Source organism: Misgurnus anguillicaudatus, chromosome 19, assembly GCF_027580225.2.
Source record: "Misgurnus anguillicaudatus chromosome 19, ASM2758022v2, whole genome shotgun sequence".
Taxonomy (NCBI): domain Eukaryota; kingdom Metazoa; phylum Chordata; class Actinopteri; order Cypriniformes; family Cobitidae; genus Misgurnus; species Misgurnus anguillicaudatus.
The window spans coordinates 2462485-2483021 of NC_073355.2; the positions used below are offsets into that span (position 1 = coordinate 2462485).

A 20537-nucleotide genomic window follows, 5' to 3' on the forward strand; every position below is an offset into this window, starting at 1 on the left:
GATATCAGTTCTTGCCATTCTGTTTTAATAACGTAAAAATGGATCGGTGGCTAAACCAAAAAGGAGTCAAAAGAAAAGATCAAGCGTCAACTGAAAGCAGCTAAAATCCACATATATATTAGTTTTGTATTGTACTAGTATTTGTTTTATGTGTAAAATCCCTGTCATTTCAGTGATTTTGGACATTAAGGGGAACTTTTTTTTCAGCATTTTATTCCATAGTTACAACCATAGACTTCATATACCCCACCACCTCAGCTCTTGGCTCTTTGGAATGGCAGCCAGTGGAACCTAGGCTGTTACAGTATGTTTAATTGCAGTTTTTTCACATGTGCAGTTTGTTGTTCATATTAAGCTGCAACTCATTTCACATTTACTTTTTCAAATGAAATAAAATTCATTTAATAATTTCTGAACATGGCATTGCATTTGTGTTTAAAAATTTTTGTTTTTGACTTAATATTAAACTTAAATTTAGCTTATCCTTCCTATTATGGTGTTTTTTGGGGCGTGTTAGGGTGAGATTTTGTTAGGTGGTCCTCAGAAAAAAATTGGAAGATAAAGTGATCCTTGGGCTGAAAAAGTTTGAGAAACACTGGTTTAGACCCATTAAGATCCCATTTTTTGGTTTTATACACACGCGCACGCACACACGCACGCACGCACACACACACACACACACACACACACACACACACACAGTTGTGTTCAAAATAATAGCAGTGTACTAATAAAAGCAGTGTCAACATTATTCTCTGTAGACACTTAAAACTGAAGAAATTTCTTAAGATTTAACTTAATTTTAAACTATTTAATTATTAATATTTAGTTGCATAACCATTGTTGTTGATAACTGCTGCACATCAGTGTCAAATCATCGAGTCAACCAACATCTGGCACCTAGAAACAGACATTTCAACCCAGGATCCACAGTTCCTGTCAAATTTTAGATTTTGCCTGTGTTTGGGGTTGTTGTATTGTTGAAACACCCATTTCAGGACATTTTCTCTTCTGCAAAGGGAAATATAATCTCTTTGGCCTCATAAAAACAGCAAACTTTTAGGAGTGACGACCGCATTTAAATGCGGGAGTGAATCCCTTCAATCAGGTCTATTCAAATCTTACCCTGGAGGGCCGAGCACTACAGATTTTAGCTCCAACCCGGATCAAACTTAACCACCTGTTATTGTCTAGTGATCATGAAGACCTTGATTAGCTTGCTCAGGTGTGTTTGATCAGGGTTAAAGCTAAACTCTTCAGTGCTCCGGCCCTCCAGGGTAAGATTTGAATAGCCCTGTCCTACAGTAAATGTTCGTTTCATGTCTGTACGAAACAAGACTCACTCCCGAAAATTTGATGATTGACACAGAGATAACCATAGCAACTTATCACTCACAGCTTGATCAAAATAATTTAACAGCGTTATGTTTGCGTCTTGGCGTTTGTGAGGCTGCTCCACGGCGCGCTGTCTTGCAGTGTTGCCAGGTCCTCATCTTTTTTGTACTTACATACCGTTTTGGCGCTTAACCATTTTGGCTTTTGGCTCACGAAGCGATTAAGTTTTTGGTGTTATGGATTTTTCTTGTTCACTGTTTTTTCGTGTAAGATCTGGCAACACTAGTAAGCACACGCTTGTGTCTCTGTCATTTACTTCAATGCGCACACAGAAGACTTTTCCCCCATTCTAGGCATTTATGTTTTATGGAAGAGAGACCTGTCATGTCCATGATGCATGTTTAAACACTTTATTAACTGGTACTAGTTGTTTAGTTTGGTTATGTACACAATATGCAGAGTTTCTGTAAATGCGGTTGTCACTACCTGCATTTTGTGTGAGTTAATTCGGTTGTAGAATACGGTTGTCAGTCCCGTAAATGACTGAACTGTGTGTACAGTACAGAACAGGATTAAGCATTAAAAGGTAAAGTGACAACCGAATTAATATGCAGTGTGAACGGGACCTTAGAGTATTCTGATGTATTTAAACTGAGCCATGTTCCCTTTTATACCATAAATAGGCCCAACACGGTAGTATGAAAAACATCCCCATACGATGACTTTTGGACCACAATGTTTAACCATTTTTACAGTGTACTGTGCCTTGAATTCAGTACCCGGGGGTCGTCTTAGGTCCTGTGGATAACCACTAGACCCCAAAAGAACAAAATGTTGTGCCATTTGTCTTTGGGCCAGTTGATGTGATTCTGCTCATGCCTTTTGTCAACAATGGTGCTTTACGGGGGCTTCTTGCAAACAGCTTAGCTTTAATCAGATGTCTTCTGACTGTCACAGTACTTACAGATCATTTAAGATCATCTTTAATCTTTCTAGAGGCAATGAAAGGCTGAATCTTTGCATTCATGACTATTCTTCAATCTGTATTAAACGTAGTTGCTTGTTTTCTTCCATGTGCTTTGGGTTTTTGTTGCCATTTTAAAGCATTTGAGATCATTTAAGCTGAGCATGAGATAACTTTGCTGCATTTTTTTTATATGTTTTCCTCTCAAATCAACTTTTCAAATCAAATTGCATTGTTCCTCTGAGCAATGATGGAACGGTCCATTTTACTTAGAAATTCAGCAGCAGATATATTTTATAACAATGGGTGAACCATTTTCTTCCCCGCAAAATTAGCTGTTTTTTAGACAATGTGCTCATTTTCCATTTAAACTTCACACTGCTATTTTTTTTAACACACTACTTTCAATAAATTAGCCTATAACTCAGAACAGTAGTGTGGATATCATTACAAATGGCTATATTGTTTTTCTATTACACTACTACACAATAATTTCCATTGCAGAAATATTACTACTACGAATAAAAGTGGTTTATCAGGTTGCACTGCTATTATTTTGAACATCACTGTATATATAAAGGGAGCATACATGTATGACTTCAATCATGAAGCTGCAATCCATGACTTTTGCCTCTATATCACCATAAAACATACAGTATTGTTCAAAATAATAGCAGTACAATGTGACTAACCAAAATAATCAAGGTTTTTAGTATATTTTTTTATTGCTACGTGGCAAACAAGTTACCAGTAGGTTCAGTAGATTCTCAGAAAACAAACGAGACCCAGCACTCACGACATGCACGCTCCAAAGTCTCCGCAATTGGGCAATTCGTTGAAGTAGTGGAAAGGGGTGTGTTCAAAAAAATAGCAGTGTGGCATTCAATCACTGAGGTCATCAATTTTGTGAAGAAACAGTTGTGAATCAGGTGTCCCCTATTTAACGATAAAGCAAACCATTGTTGAACATGCATTTGAAAGCTGAGGAAAATGGGTCGTTCAAGACATTGTTCAGAAGAACAGCGTACTTTGATTAAAAAGTTGATTGGAGAGGGGAAAACCTATAAAGAGGTGCAAAAAATGATAGGCTGTTCAGCTAAAATGATCTCCAATGCCTTAAAATGGAGAGCAAAACCAGAGAGACGTGGAAGAAAATGGAAGACAACCATCAAAATGGATAGAAGAATAACTAGAATGGCAAAGGCTCAGCCAATGATCACCTCCAGGATCAAAGACAGTCTGGAGTTACCTGTAAGTACTGTGACAGTTAGAAGACGTCTGTGTGAAGCTAATCTATTTTCAAGAATTCCCCGCAAAGTCCCTCTGTTAAAAAAAAGGCATGTGCAGAAGAGGTTACAATTTGCCAAAGAACACATCAACTGGCCTAAAGAGAAATGGAGGAACATTTTGTGGACTGATGAGAGTAAAATTGTTCTTTTTGGGTCCAAGGGCCACAGGCAGTTTGTGAGACGACCCCCAAACTCTGAATTCAAGCCACAGTACACAGTGAAGACAGTGAAGCATGGAGGTGCAAGCATCATGATATGGGCATGTTTCTCCTACTATGGTGTTGGGCCTATTTATCGCATACCAGGGATCATGGATCAGTTTGCATATGTTAAAATACTTGAAGAGGTCATGTTGCCCTATGCTGAAGAGGACATGCCCTTGTAATGGTTGTTTCAACAAGACAATGACCCAAAACACACTAGTAACGGGCAAAGTCTTGGTTCCAAACCAACAAAATTAATGTTATGGAGTGGCCAGCCCAATCTCCAGACCTTAATCCAATTGAGAACTTGTGGGGTGATATCAAAAATGCTGTTTCTGAAGCAAAACCAAGAAATGTGAATGAATTGTGGAATGTTGTTAAAGAATCATGGAGTGGAATAAAAGCTGAGAGGTGCCACAAGTTGGTTGACTCCATGCCACACAGATGTCAAGCAGTTTTAAAAAAAACTGTCGTCATACAACTAAATATTGGTTTAGTGATTCACAGGATTGCTAAATCCCAGAAAAAAAAATGTTTGTACAAAATAGTTTTGAGTTTGTACAGTCAAAGGTAAACACTGCTATTTTTTTTAACACACCCCTTTCAACTAATTGCCCAATTGCACAGCCTTAAGAGCGTGCATATCATGAATGCTGGGTCTTGTTTGTTTTCTGAGAATCTACTGAACCTACTGGTAACTTGTTTGCCACGTAGCAATAAAAATATACTAAAAACCTTGATTATTCTGGTTAGTCACATTGTACTGCTATTATTTTGAACAATACTGTATGTACTTATCATTACATGGACTGAACATTTAAATCATTATTATGATGGTGATGATGATGATGATAAGTATAGCATTGCTAATTCGGGTAAGGTTTTGAAAAGGACAGTTTAGAACAGGGATTTTATTGAAGTACCGGGTCAATAACTTTTGTTTTTCACCAAACCAGTTACAGCTTTCTGTTAAACAACATTTATCAAGAAGTGTAAATGTTAAACATGACACCAACCGTAGGTAAATGACGCCCCACATGTACGTGCGAAACCACATGGCGGTCCCTGCGTTTGCCTGATATTTCCTGATGAGAATCGGGTGAGGCACAGGCAACAAACCCACTAGAGTACCATGCTGTAAAAACTTCAGGATCTCAGATTCATCCGTCAGACCCCTGACGAAAGATCACACAGTCAAACATCACTTCAGAAAGTCAAAGACACGCAAACCTTGACGTACAAACTCATCCGTACTTATCAATGCAGATTTTTTCCACCTGCGGTACCAGGACCTGCAGTAAACGCATGATGGTCTGCAGTGGGAGTTTGCTCTTCCAGGACAGGACCTGTAAAACAGTTGGATATCTTGATCCGTGTCTTGCCTACACTGTCCATGCTTTACCCTTGTAACAAATCCCACATGCATTCTCATTTTTATTTGCAGGATTTAATGATGTTTACTATGACAGTCCTACAAAAATACATGACAAAACTGCCATTGTACATTTGCTGTTTCTGTCAGACGCTAAAGTTGTGCATGAAAGTTTCTGTAGCTAAAGAAAGCATATGAATATTTCACGAGGCTAGTGTTGTTTTTTACTCTTGCTGAAATGCATTTTTTTAAATATAAGGTCAGTGACACAAAAATCCTTTATAAGTTCTATAATGTATAATGGGATGTAACTTTGGGTTATGGAATACCACCCAACTATGAAAGCTACAAATACAACCACCCAAAGCATTTTTTATTACACACCAAGTTCTTATAGATTTGAAATGACATAACGATAGATAATGCGTTCATTTCTGGGGTACCCCACCCTTTGATCCAGAGTTATTAATGAACCTGATTATTAGAAAGGCAAGGCTTTCATGAGCATGGGTAATGATGATGATGATGATGATGGTGTTATAGGTCTTCATACCCAGTCAGGTTTGGGATTCCAGTGGCTGATAGTTGTTGATGTGCTGGACAGACGTCTCCTCGCCATCTCTGCCTCAGTGTAGAAGACATCCTGACAAAAGACATGAAACAGTAATTAGTTTCAGTTAAAGAGAAAAGCTCAGAATCACAGGTCCGGTGAATGTGTCTGTCCGACCTCGGTGTCTCGTCCTGAGATCGATTCGGTGTCGCTGGTCCCAGCCGGGCAGCTGTGTTCTGGGGTTCGTGGTGGTTCTGTCTGTGGAACCGCTATCATGGTCCCATCTTCTGAAACCTGGGACGTCTCTGTCAGTTTATCGATGCCTAAAGACATTAACACTGTATGACACAACCTGACAGATACACTACAGAAGGCATACTAGGGTTTGCTGAGACGACACAATTAAAATACACCTGGTATCTGCTCCGCAGCCTTCAGAAATGTTATTTGACCATTTGCAATACTTGCACAGGTGACACCATAAAAGTTAGGACCCCCTTTGCTTTACCTACAGACAATCCAACTGCTACAGTTTATTAATGCATGATATTTTGAAAGTAACTCCAAGAATTTGTATGATATTCTCTATGATATTATCGTTAAAGGAGAAAGAGATGTTCGCCAAGCATTGGATAATTCTCTCTGAAAAACATTTAGTTTGATTTGAACAACCACCCAGCTAGCAGAAAAAAGTTGTAAGAACGCTCCCCGAAAGTTCCCAAGGCTCCCAAAAACACTCCGCCAACGTTGAAGCAACACTATGTAGTTTCCATGTAAAATGACTTACAGCTCCCCCATGTGGTTGAAAAGCGCAACAGTGCCTGGTATCAGAGACTCTTCTGCAGGCAGGGGGAGGGGCGGGGCGGGGCTGTGCTGTGTGCTCTACCCTCCACCGCCACTTTCAGAGTGTGCTTGTAGCAGCTAGGAGGCTGCTCGGATGGCAGCAACAGTACAATTTGTCTAGTTAAAAGTTGTTCTATCACTGAAATAATTTTAGAGACATTATTTAAAGGTAAAAAACTACATAGTGTTGCTTTAAAAGTGTCCAGTTTTCTTTAAGTTCTAAGAACGTTTCTGTGTTGTCTGAATGTTAGAGGAATGTTACAGTTTACCATTTTTAAACGTTATGACAAAGTCATGTTTTAATGTTCACACAATGTTCAAAACAACAACTGTTTATTATATTGACCTGTTTAATTGTTATGTAAATGATAGAGAAACATTGTATTTTATTATTTTAGAAAACATTATTTCTGAATGTTCAGCAAATACACTGCTGTAGAAAACACAATTCACTTATTAGGTTTAGATGTTGATGTTTTGTTTCATTTTAAGCCACCATTATTGTGATTAGTGTTTATTTAGTTGGACTCTTGACACTTGACTTTTTTGACACTTGACTTTTTGCTTGCTAGTTTTTCCCTGGTTGTGTTAACTTTGTGTTAATGCACCACATTTGTTAATTTGAACATGTGAAGTTATTGGTGTAATTCTGTGGTTGTTGGTACATAATGGTAAAGATCATCACCTAATTAATTTACTAATCAAAAGTTTATTTTCTGCCAATAATGTATATTAGATCCAGCTCTTTCACAGCAGTTTGTCATTAAGTTTTAGAAACTTTGGACAAAAAAATTCCGCTGTATAATTGGGACACACAAACATCAAGAATCAGAGTATGAATCTCAACCATGGTGACAAATAAAATTGTTTAAAAAATCCTTATTTATCCATGCTGCAGTGCATGTTGGGAATCCTGAATGAGGTTTGTAATTTGTTAATACCCAGCATGCATTGCAGCATGAAGTTTTTCATTTAATTGTCACCATGGTTGAGATTTATACTCTGATTCTTGATGTTTGTGCGTCCCAATTAAATAGCGGATATTTTTTGTCCAAAGTTTCTTAAACTCCTTAATGACAAACTGCTGTGAAAGTGCTGGATCTCATTTACATTTTTGACAGAAAATAAACTTTTGAAACAAAACATCAACATCTAAACCTAATAAGTGAATTGTGTTTTCTACAGCAATATATTTACTGAACATTCAGAAATAATGTTTTATTAAATAATAAAATGCAATGTTTCTCTATCACTTACATAACAATTAAACAAGTCAATATAATAAACAGTTGTTGTTTTAAACATTGTGTGAACATTAAAACATGACATTGTCATAACGTTTAAAAATGGTAAAATGTAACATTCCGCTAACGTTCAGACAACACAAAAACGTTCCCAGAACGTCAAGAAAACCGGACACTTTTTACATTGGCAGAACGTTTTTGGGAACCTTGGGAACTTTCAGGGAACATTCTTAGAACTTTTTTCTGCTAGCTGGGCAATAGCAACAAGAGTTTTAAGATCAATCTGTATGTTCAAGCAACATTAGTTTGCATGAATTTTCTTGAGATTTCCCTCAGAAAATATTTAATTTAAGGTATAATCGATAACTAAATCAGAAAACACAACTACCTGGCATAGCTACCAGGCTGGCCTTCAGAGTGCCTGGCTCAGCGGGTACAGCCGGGCGCGAGCCCTCCATTGACACAGTCTCCTGTGAGCTTGTGCGAGAAATAGCATCCGGAGACTTCTTCTTCTTCTGTAGGGCCTTCTGAATGGAGGCGGGGTCAGAGGGCAGGTTGGCCAGCTGATGGAAAACATTTCGCTTGCGGATGATGGCGTACACCAAGTTACAGTTACCTGAGACAGAGAAAAGTCCCTGTGAATTAATTGGGTTATTTCTGGGATCATCATGGACGGACAGGTAGATAATGAAAGTTTTTGCTGATGATCAGAGCTAAACCCTTGGCCATCCAATCAATCATATTATAATCGTTTCTGTCCTGGTTTATATTAATGCAGCGTGCCATGGGATTATTCCTAGCCCACCTCCTCCCCCAGCACCACCTGCCTAGATCTGCTGCTCATGATGCCAATAGCGTAGCAGATCTAGACGGCCAAGATAAAGTTTATGTACACTCCATGAAACATTAAAATGCTAAAGATTCATTTATTATTAATAAACCGTTTGAGAATTGGTTTAATAAAAGAGTTGAGAATGTCTGGCAAAAAATGAAAAACATTTTAATCGTACCATCAAACTGATACTGAATAATGTTATTGAAGGCCTCCAGCAAGAAGAAGACCAGATGATGGTTCTGAGGAGCAGAAAACAGGAACCAGTTGGTGGAGAAAGCCTCCAGAAGATGAAGGAGCTTGTTGGCCGCCACCATGGAAAGACTCTTCAGGTATGGAGACACTAAACAAACACAAGGTACCGTATTCACCTTCTAGCAGTAAGCATTTAATGCAACAGTAATCTTTTGATTCATTTTTAAATACCATCTATTGTTTGGTACGGTTTCGATCTCAGGATACCACCTATGGATGAGCTGTCTGTGATTTCTAAGAAAACTGCCTCACCTTGTCTCTCTGACAAAGCTTGAGCGTAACAGTGCACAATGGCATCTGAATCCAACAAAACCTGTGGATATAACTCTTAAACTCACCATTAACTACAATAGTGAGCAGGCAGTCGTAGAGCGGCTGCAACCTCTGATGGCCGCTGGTTATTATCTTGTGGAAAACCTGCAGAAAAGGAGCTTTCAGTAATTCAAGCCGCCCCCAGGTTTACTTTCCTAATACATATTCATCAGTGCAGTTTATTATAAAACACACATGTCCATAGCGATATGGATCGATGCATTGATAAAATTTCGATATGATACAATGCATCAATGCCACACATAAAATATTTTTTTTTGACACTCTCTGCGTCCTCATTTCTTGATGTAATGTTGATCATTTATGAGTTATTAAACATGTAACTGCTTAACCGGGCAAGCAATATCACAGTATCGATAAATGAACCTTATCGCACAGAAGAAAAGTTTGAGGCATCTGCAAATATCGTATCGCTGGCGGAGGTAACTGATACATATCGTATCACAATGAACGGTCCGATTTACACCCCTAATGTTTCTGTTGTTCAGCATCTTTTATTCAAATGCTCAGCCTCTGGAATGACTTGACCGCAATGAATGACATTTCTTCGACTTAAATAAAAGAAAAGGTTTCATTTCAACCAATGATTGTAAAAAAAATGCTGTATGTGATTTACCACGATCAGTAGGTCAGCATGTGTGCCTGTGAACACAGGGACGTCCATGGGTACATGTAGAGAGAAGGGCTTATTCAAACGCACCCCGAAGTTCCTCTCTCCACTCAAAAGCAGAAGAATAAAGACACCGATGTGCATGAGACCCACCCGTGCTAAAGGTTAACGTACAGGAACGACACACAGTACGTAGAAGTTAGGCAATATGCAAGTCATGTTAGCTTAAACAGTGAGGTCATTTCACTGAATCCTACAATAACAATTCTTATTTAATTTAGTATTTTCTTTCCCCAATAGAGCACCACTAACCCTAAAGTTTCTCTCATCCCAACACTCTCTGGTAAAGTCAAAACACAACAGAAATGCAATGCCATATGCCAGAGTTGTTGACATGCATGTAGATGTAGATGTGTAAACTTACACTGGTCAGCTCGAGCATCATTCAGATAATAGAGTATAGGCACTAATATGTCCAACACATCGCTGCTCTTCAGTACAAAAAACAAGAACTTCTGCAAAAGAAACAATCAACAGTGTTTCAAGAGTTCATATCATTTCATCTGACTTCACAATCTGTGTCAAATCTCATACTTTGTTGAAGTCACAGAGTTTCCAGAAGAGGACCAGCAGTTCTTGGTGAAACTGGATCTTTTTGGTTGAATTGGGCAGGTAGGTTTGAGTCAGTGGGTTAGTCAGGAGACGTGCCAAACCTTTTAAAACAAAGTCATAATCCTGCAAACAAATCACAAGCAACATCAGCTCCATCTTTTCACAACAGACAGATTTTACTATTGATCTGTTGTTTGTTTGTTTTTTAATTTCCTACATTCCCATTTTTTAAATACTCCATTTGGCTATATTAAGTGCTAAAATGATCCAGAAACAGATTTACATGTCCATTTATAATCCTAGGATTTGTCTTTATAATGAAATGATCTATTATTATTTTATTTAAAAGGGTCATGAATAATAATGTTGAGCTCTGCTCTGATTGGCTGTTTCTCCTTCAGTAGCTCTGTGTGTGTGTGTGTGTGTGTGTGTGTGTGTAAACAGATCTAATGTTTGAGTCTGTATCAGATAAAAATACAGATTTTGAGGAATAATCAATTGTTTGGAGATTGTTAATGGATGTTTCCGAGTGGTAAGTTTGGTTTTTTTTTAGCATGGACCTTTAAAACGTAACTGTAACGTCAATAGTAGAACTTCAGCCTAAATGCTAGCATATAGCATTAACTAGCATATAGCGAAATCTACTATATACTAGGGGTGTGACGACATCTCATGGGATGAGATCTCGCGAGATAAATAACGTCACAAGATTTCTCGTGGAGTTGAAATGCTGGCTGTTTCTCAAATAGAAGACTGCATCCTTCAGAGGTTGTATTTATAGACTGCATTTACGTCATGAGGACTGTCTTATTAGAGAATATTAACAATTATAAAGTTTACTCATTATTTAGTTAATGGCAAATTGTTGTATTATGCCCATGACTTGCGAATGTTATGCTCAGATAATTCACTGAAATAAACCTTGATGACGCATGCAGCCTGCATATGCGACCTCCGAAGGATGCAGCTTTCTGCTTGAACCTTTTACAGCACAGGCATTATATTCTTTCTTTTACTGCGTGTGCTTTTTTGTATGGGTTTCCAATAATGTTCGTTTGTGAACTCGTATGAAGTCTGAGACGCGTTGTGTTTGTCTGCCGATCAGTGTCAGATGTTAAGTCTCAGCAGATTAAACCCTCACTCAGAGTTTACATGATAATGGGACGGTTTCCCGGACGGGGATTAGACTAGTCTTAGACTAAAATAAACGTAAGAGCTGTCCAAACTCAAATCAACTTGCACTGACGTACCTTAAAATATACCAGCGTCCTTTGTTTTGCCTCAAAATGCACATAAGTAATGTTTTTAGTAAAGTATGTTTGTTAAAACTAGTTATATTTCCCAATTAAAATCAGGTCTAGTCCTGGCTTAAGCTAATCCCTGTCCGGCAAACCGCCCCTTAATGTCTGCATGTCCTTGCTCAAGAATGACCGTGACTGTATCATTTTGGCTAAAAATAAGTGTTTCTCTATCTAAAGTGAAAGTGAAGATAGCATCCGCGAAACGAGTCCACTATCACCCCCTGCAGGCATTTGTTATGATACATAATGCTTTTTATTTATAGGACACAAATGTAATGTGTTTGTTAATGTAATGTTGTTTAATGTAACTTTGTTTTGATACTTTATTTGAACCAATTATTATTGCATTTTCGTTATTATGTCATTTCAAAGGCTATTGCTCACTTGGGTCTTTTTATACCCCAAAATAACAAATTACTTTATTATCAGCAAGCAAAATAATTGTTTGGGACAGTCCTTGATTAGTTAAAACATTTAAAAATAACGTGATTTCAGTTTCTTATTAATTTAGTTTATTATTGAGGATTTCATAAAAAGTGTAAAAATCGTTCTCATGAACCCAATCTGGTGGATTAAGTGTCTCGCCACACCCCTACTATATACTATACTATACAATAGACGGGTTGCACGGCGACGTCACTAACTGGTTGCATGCGCAACCGAGAGGCAGAAAGAAGAGACGTGCATTGTGTTGTATGCTAGTAGCGGTGTCTGTAAGTCAAAATGCCAAGGAGTTGTTGCGTGGAAAATAGTACCAACAGAGTCTGTGCTGGGTGCCTGATGTTAACATACCAGTAGATGCGACTATTACGTTACTAGTCTAACATTATAATTCATACATGTATCACAGTAACACTGCAAAAATAAAGACAGAAAAACAGATCCAACTAAAATCAAGTTTTATTCATATACAAACAATAAAGAACGCTTCAATAATTAAGGTTGTTGCCGTAGCGGATCAGCTCACCAATCAGGCTTTCTGCCTCCTGGATGCACGCGCACCCTGCAATGTTTGTAAACTTGCAACCCGTCTATACTACACTACATAGCACTACAGCACGACTGTAAAGACACAAACATTTGTGATTTAAAATGCCATCCTGTTTTAGAAACAGACATGACTATAATAACAGGCATAAATGTTTATCTGTAAATTATATTTGTATGTTAAATGGTGATCTGTTGTATATGAATGAACCATCAAAGTGTCTTCAGATGTTGGATGTGTCACGAAGCTTTAAGGTTTATTTTTTAAATTGCAGACCTCTCACACACCACTGTACACTTTACTCCACAGTTAATTTGCCCTCTCTGTCAAATAGCCGGCTTACTCACCTTTATATTTTTAAAGGTATCATAGGCTACATATCCAAATTTCTTTCTTTTGTACAGAGTACTTATGGTTTACGGTCCCAGAAAATGATCTCATTAAATGTATCTCAAGCCAGGACAGAGTTGTTCAAATCGTTAGAAATCATTAAAACTACAGTGTCTAATTTCCTTAAATGATTTTAAACATTATGTTAAATCTATAGAACATGAGCCCATCCACACATGCAAATGTTTTAATTAATTGCACTTTTATTTAAATTAAAATGAACTTGAGTTGTCTTTGCCTTTTTTGTTTTTGTTTTGTGATTGTGTGATTTAATCTGTTCTGCTATTTTGGCCAGGTCTCTCTTGAAAAAGAGACTCTATATCTCAATGAGACTAAATAAAGGTTTAATAAAATAAAATTTAAAAAGACCAGAACTATTAGTTTTATATTATATATCCTTATACCACAGGGCTGTTGAATGCTTTACTCTAATTGGTTGAGAAATTGTCCACGAATGTTGATTATTTTTCTGTAAAACGCACACCTAACCTGTCAAATGTCTTATAATGCACACCGGCGGTGTAACGGCACAACACAAATTACCACCTTGGGTGTGCATTATTTTCAAATAATTCAAAGGACCGGAGTCAATTATTCCTCTTATACCACAAACATTGCTCTGGTGGTTATTTTTACTTATTACACGGCTCTCTGGAATGCTTGATTCTGATTGGTCAGTTGAGACATTTGCAGGTTCGTTCTTTTCAAATAATAACCGCTCCAAAGTAATAACGCATAGCCGGTATTGTACGAGTAAAATGGCTCCGCGCCAATAAAGATCAATAAAGATTACTGTTTGGCGCCATCTTGTGACAAACACTGGACAACCACGACAAGACACAGACAGCTTACTGAGACTGAACTTGACAAAATAGAGCATGACAGCTACGAAGCCAACACACAAAAAAATACAGAATGGGCATTAAAACTTCTCAAAGACTGGCTAAAAGACAAAAAAATGGAGACAGACAAGTATGAAGCAGAAGATCTTAATAAGGTATTACGATCATTTTATGCATCTGTGCAAAGTTTCGCGGAAGGATAAAAATGTTAATTTAAAACAAATATGCCAATAAAATGTTTCAAATTCATTATCATGTCCGTTTTTTTCTTATGTGACAAGTAGCCGTGTAATAAGCGGGATAATGTAGAGGCAGCCGGTAGCCCCTTCAGTGTAATACAAGACCCTCTGCTTCGCGTCGGGTCCTGATCACACTGTCGGGGCTTATTTCCCGATAACTACCGGCTGCCTCTACATTATCCCTTACATATTCAATGTAGCGATATGAAATCTACTGAAAGACTTTATTTGTTTTGTGTGATAAACTTTAGGCCTTACATTGGACAATAATACTAAAATAATGCTAAAATAATAAGAGCATAAAACTAAATGAAGCAATGTTTAGCATTAATTTGTTTGTATTTAAATGCGAGTCAAACAGGTGTATATATTTGTGTTTGAAAGTATCCATGATAACAGGGTGGTGGTATTTTGGGAATGTGCAGTGTTGTTACTGTATGTGGTTGCTATGGTAACAAGTAGACTTGAATAAACATGAGAAGCATACAGCATACCTCCTCTCTGTGAATTCTGGACAAGTAGTTCACGAAGAGATTATGTGGACCAGAAGACTATGAATAAAGTGAAGAGAATGACAAGAATACATTAGACATATTATCCACTGTATGGCTTTTAAACTCTATAACATTACACCGCTTATCTGAGCATGATCTAGAATATAACACCGAGTACATGTTTACCTTTGCTCTGTGTGCGTGTGTGTGTTGTGTACGTTAGGGGGTGGGGTGCACTTACATCCTGGTCCTCCATGCTGGAAGGGGAGGGGGGACGGTACGGCTGTGCTCCCTCATGCTCCAGGGTCACAATGAGGATCTGTACGGCCTGCTCCACCAGCTGCTCACGGTAGTCCGAGAAGAGCAGGTGGTTGTAGGGAATCCCGTAACCCACCGGGTCATATGCGCACACCACGTTCAACAGGGAGGTGAAGAGAGGCAGGGCGTGTCTGTGAGAATAACATGTTCACTTACACAATGCTAAGATGTGTGCCACAGTCTTGCTTTGTGTTTTGAGTACATTTCTATTTCTGGGTGGATGCTAAGGCATTGCTAACGTCGTCTTCTGAGGGCTTTGTTGTAGCATTCTTAATATTTACCATAATGCACGCTTCTATTCAAATGACTGACATTAAAATATCTCTTTTAGATTCCACTATTTGCATCAAGCAACGTATTTTAAAGACTTCATGCCATGAACGCGACACACGGGTCTTACAGAAATCCTGTATAATTCAACCAGAGGACGACTTTCGAAACTGCTGAAGTGTTTCCAGAAAAGTTTGCCACATGCATCAGGCGTTCAGTAAACAGTCTGTGGGGGTGACGTCTGAGGCTAAGACTACCATCAACTTTACTTCAACGTTCTGATAAATTTCCAAGTAGAAAGCAATTTCACACAAGGAAAGTAGTAGGCGTGGCATGTGTTTTCCCACTGTGAAATGATTGGATATAGAAAAGTAGGCGTTTCATTCAGAAATCGAATTCACAGCACACTCACAGTTTGAGCGTTTGAGTTTTGAGCGTCATTAATAGAATGACTGCCACAAGACGGCAGAAGTAAATTTTCAGATTTTTACATTTACATTTAGCAGACGCTTTTATCCAAAACGACTTACAAAGATTAAGAAAAAATAAGGCGCCTTGTCATGGGGAGGCAATAATACAAAAGTGTATACCAAGTTTTCACTTTTCCCAAAACAATACCTTGGTGGTTAAAGTTTATGAGGGCACATTAATTAATTTGTATGAGAAAAAAAACTCCTATACAGATTAATTTTTAATAACAAACACTGCACAATATTCCATTAAAAAATAAGAATTGTTAGTTTTGATTTTATAGGGGGGAGGGGCGCTTTAATTACTCAAGTCTTGTGGGTTGTTGTCAGATCATTGCTATAAGTGAAAGCTAGAATCTTTTGGCCCAAATCAAATCTCTTTGACATTTCTCCTCCTGTTTCATTGTTCACCGGGGGATATTGTAAATCAAGCAGTTTAGAAATAACGCCAATGTCAGAACATACTGTAGGAAAGGTTTCACACGTCTACAGCACAAGCCCTCGCAATCATCACTAATAAATGCATGCTGTTGTTTATTCAGGGAGTGTGTGTGTGTGTGTGTGTTTGTACAGACCTGTTTTCAGTGGAACAGAAGAAGGTGACCCAGGGGTTGAGAATGCTGTTATCTGATGTTGGAGGAAGGTACATGGCCTCTGAGAAACATGTGAGCAGTAACCTCAACAGCTCAGTCCTACAAACATTCAACACAAAGGGAAATTAATCTGCAGAGTTATCAGTCGCTTGGTGATTTGCTTATATCCACTCTTATAAACGACTGATCCTAAACAAAGATTGGCTGGAAAAACAGGTTGGAGATTTTAAAGCTCTCGTGTGGTTACTGATTGAAGAGTTGCCATGGTAACTTAAATAAAGGCACATGCCCTGTGGGAATGACATCCGCCTCACTCACCTGTTCAAATCATGGATGTAGTTGAGAGGGGGCGACTGAGCGAAGCCCACTCCTGCCTCCCAAATATACTCACAACTGTCCAATGACTGCATGTCCTCAACCGAATCCTAAAGAGAGGACACAAAAACAATCTGAAACTCTACAGACAAACATACTTATTAATAGGGTCTATTAAAAGTTAACTAATGAGATTAATACCAAATAACCAAATACTGAAATTATGATTTATTGCCACTAATACATATGTACACACACACACGCACGCACGCACGCACGCACACACACACACACACAAACACACAATAAATCACATATAAAGACATTCTTAATAGCTTATAAAACTGGGATAAAAATCTAATTACAGTTTTCATTTAATCTTAACTAGTATGAGCAAAACACCAATGACACTAACAATACTGAAAATATCTCTAAAATGACTTGTAACATTTGATTTTCTTTTCTTAAAAACTAAAATAAATATTAGTATTACAATTATTACATTATTCAGGGCTTCTTGGTACAAGTGAATGTTTTGGATTGGCAAGTGAATTTTATTTGCCCAACTGGACAAGAAACTTGAAAATGTCAATACAAAAATAAATACATTTAATTTAATACATTTAATTGAGTTAGTCGTTTATTAGAAAGATTAAAAAAAGGATTTAGTCAATCTGAAAACTCAATCACAGATAGCAATAGACTGCGGGGCGAGTGGCAGCTCTGCTGTACCTCTGGTGGACCTACAACAGTGATTTCAGATCGATATGGACTTACTAATTAAAAGTTTTTTTTAATTACATGAATAAGCTGTGCATAATATCGGCTGTGCGATTCAAAAATGTTTTCGTCCAGGTTTTATTAGTGTATAACGGCATTTATCGTCCCATCCATACAAAACATATACTGTGAGAGTCATTAATTACTGTCAGGAGTGCGCCTCAATAACCTAAAACTCAAACACATATTATAACAACAGGTACACATAGGGTCATTTATCTGTAATAATACTGCTAAACAAAAAGTCACAATTTCAGAAATATGGTCAAAACCCCTTGCTTTGAATTTGCATGTTTTGGTTTATCCACATTTTGTAGGTTACTAAGTATGATAAGTGATAGGGCCTCATAAGGTACTCGTTATTTGACTAAAATTACACACAGATTTGATTGTGATGTACTGAATCAACAATTACAAGACTACACTTTTTAAGGGCGCACTCATATTATCCAAAACCAAACCATGCCCCAGCACGATTGTCGCCCTCCCTACTCGACCAGATGCACGCACTCACACTGTACTTTTATCAATCTGAGCCTTGAATAAAGCAGGAAGTAAATCGCTTTCTTAATACTGGAACCCATCGTAATGTTTGGCATGTGTTTTGTGTTCGGAGTCGTTTGTTGCGCGATTATAGACAGCCCTCTCACATGTCATCATATTGCTTAGTTGATCTGTCACGTGTGCAGCTCGGACATTCACGTAACCTTGCTGCACGCATCAAAAGGTTTTTACAGGGGCAGATAAAGTTGAGTGGTCGTGCAATTTATGTCTCTCCTTTTGAATTGCACTCAGGCACGATTGCGCTCACACCGTAGCCTTCTGGGCCTCATCCCAAAACTCTGAAGTGTTTAAAGTAGGGCTGTCAAAATTAACGCGTTAATAACGCGTTAACGCAAATTCATTTTAACGCCACTAATTTTATTAACGGAGATTAACGCAACGCGCAATTTCTGTTTGACCCTTGGTCCAGCCCATAGTTGAATGAACAGAGACGCAGACAAATGTGACTCTCTCTAAATGAGTAAAAGGTTTTCATAGAAATAAGAACATTAAGCAAATCGTCTACCAAATCCAATGCTCTAAATGCTCGTTGGACATCTGATATGATCTTTATTTATACGTCTGAGAGGTGTAACGTTACCGTCCTCCTAATGCTTAATCTAATACAAAAATGCGTCTCAATTCATTTTGGTTTCGCTTTTATGCATGACTTAGAAAATAGACTGCAGGACTTGCTTGATGTTAAAAGAGTCATTAAGAGAGATAAAGTTCGGTACCTGATTAATGTTAAAGAGTTATTAAGAGCGACAAGACTCAAAAGCGATCCCCTCACGCTGACTGACTGATATCTGAAGCGCGTGCACACAGACGCGCGAGTGCGCGACCCGGATATATAGACATCTACACAAAATTACAGTTTTACAAATATCTGTTTTGATAAGAATTCACGCAGGTAGGCTCTATAATCTGTTATGTTTTAAGTAAATGTTTGGTTAACTGTTGGGTAAAACTATCTGATGTGTAACATTATATTAGACCACTTAGATTTTAAGCAGTCTGTCTCAATGTCAATCAAACAAAAGGAAAAAAGTTGAACATACATTGATGATGTTTTTGCTTTGTGTGTGCTAAATCTATTAGTTTTACCAGTGATTTTAAAGTATTGATGTGGTAATATAATGTATGGATGTGGAAATTTTTGTGGTAATTTGACTCTTTCAATTTCAAACAGGTGTAGTTCTGTCATATTTTGTTATATTTCAACAAATCATGCATTGTTCTATGTTTTAATAGAGAATGTCAAAATATGAACAACTATTTTTTTAAAATTTGCTAATTACGACTCAACTTGCCAGCACAGGTCACAAATGATGCAGCAGCAAACAAAAATGGAGAAAGAAAAATCTTCTGAAAGGAAAATTCATATACAAAACAATGGCTGGTGATTCTGTTAAAATGTAAACAGGCTGTTGTTAACATACATTTGCATAAAGCATCTATATATGTATATATGATTAGAATATTAAAAACCTGAAAATTAGATAAATTAGGGTAAATTTAGAATGGATAAAAATGTGCGATTTAATTTGCGATTAATCGCAGTTAACTCATGAAATCATGCGATTAATCTAGATTAATTTTTTTAATCTATTGACAGCCCTAGTTTTAAGTAATCTAGAGCTGTCACTAACAGTTATTTTGGTGATTGATAATGATCTAGTAATCTGATATTTGTTGGTAAAGAATGAAGAGTTCAGATGCATGATTTCTTGTTAATTGGCATATTTTTTCAAAACAAAAAACAATATTTCTAAATGGCCTGAGAGCGGGATTAAGTAGACTTGATGCAAAAGTATTTGATGAACATAAAGTACGTGTCAAGAGCATTCGGTTAATATCAAAATCTCATATTATTTTAAGGAGGTGGCGTTAAGTGGCTTTTGCATCTAAACTCTTTAAATACAGACCCAAGTAAGCAACAACCTTTAAAATTACATATATAAAATTATGAGGTAATGATAATTGGTTCAAATATCAAAACCAAGTAAACACATGGTTTTATTGAACAATTTTATTGTATTTATGCTCTAACAGCAACCTTACACACCAACTAAAGTTTAGTGCGATCACTAAAAACATGACCTTTAAATCAACTTCATCTTTTGTAACTGTCCACTTCTTTACAATAGAAATGATACAGTCACTGTAATTCTTGAGCAAAAACATGGAGACATCAAATTCATGTAAACTTTTGAGATGCTACATGATAAAGATTAACAGTCAAATACAACAGGCCCAAGACTTTATATGTGTTCGTAACTAACACTATTGGAAACATTATTTGACGCTGGACTGGCAGTGAAGAGAGGTGGTGGACCTGCAGCCGCATTTCTGGGAGTCAAGACACATGTATAAAGACACTAAAGATATAGAATGCTGAACTAAATATGACTCACAGAAACGTACTTATGTTTATATTCTATATACACTAAACTATGTTTTGTTTAACTGCATATTTACAGAAAAAGTATGTGAACCTTTTGGAATTTCATAGAATTCTGCATAAATGTGTCATAAAATGTCATCTGATC

At 37.4% G+C, this 20537-nt stretch overlaps 1 protein-coding gene and 1 long non-coding RNA gene across 2 annotated transcripts in view; both read right to left on the bottom strand.

Annotated features, from left to right (window-relative positions):
• The window catches only part of LOC141350953 (uncharacterized), a 271024-nt gene that overhangs the window by 162093 nt on the left and 88394 nt on the right, over positions 1-20537 (bottom strand). The window lies entirely within an intron of this gene.
• Positions 1-20537, bottom strand: part of hid1a (HID1 domain containing a) — a 78748-nt gene that overhangs the window by 2057 nt on the left and 56154 nt on the right. The window contains exons 5-18 of the mRNA XM_055183541.2: positions 16666-16772; positions 16330-16446; positions 14938-15145; positions 14697-14753; positions 10425-10565; positions 10255-10345; positions 9837-9988; positions 9226-9304; positions 8811-8975; positions 8189-8416; positions 5891-6036; positions 5717-5806; positions 5046-5137; positions 4808-4966 (exon numbers count right to left, since the gene is read on the bottom strand). Coding sequence (XP_055039516.2) covers positions 4808-4966; positions 5046-5137; positions 5717-5806; positions 5891-6036; positions 8189-8416; positions 8811-8975; positions 9226-9304; positions 9837-9988; positions 10255-10345; positions 10425-10565; positions 14697-14753; positions 14938-15145; positions 16330-16446; positions 16666-16772 — 1832 coding nt within the window. The remainder of the gene's footprint in view (positions 1-4807; positions 4967-5045; positions 5138-5716; positions 5807-5890; positions 6037-8188; positions 8417-8810; positions 8976-9225; positions 9305-9836; positions 9989-10254; positions 10346-10424; positions 10566-14696; positions 14754-14937; positions 15146-16329; positions 16447-16665; positions 16773-20537) is intronic.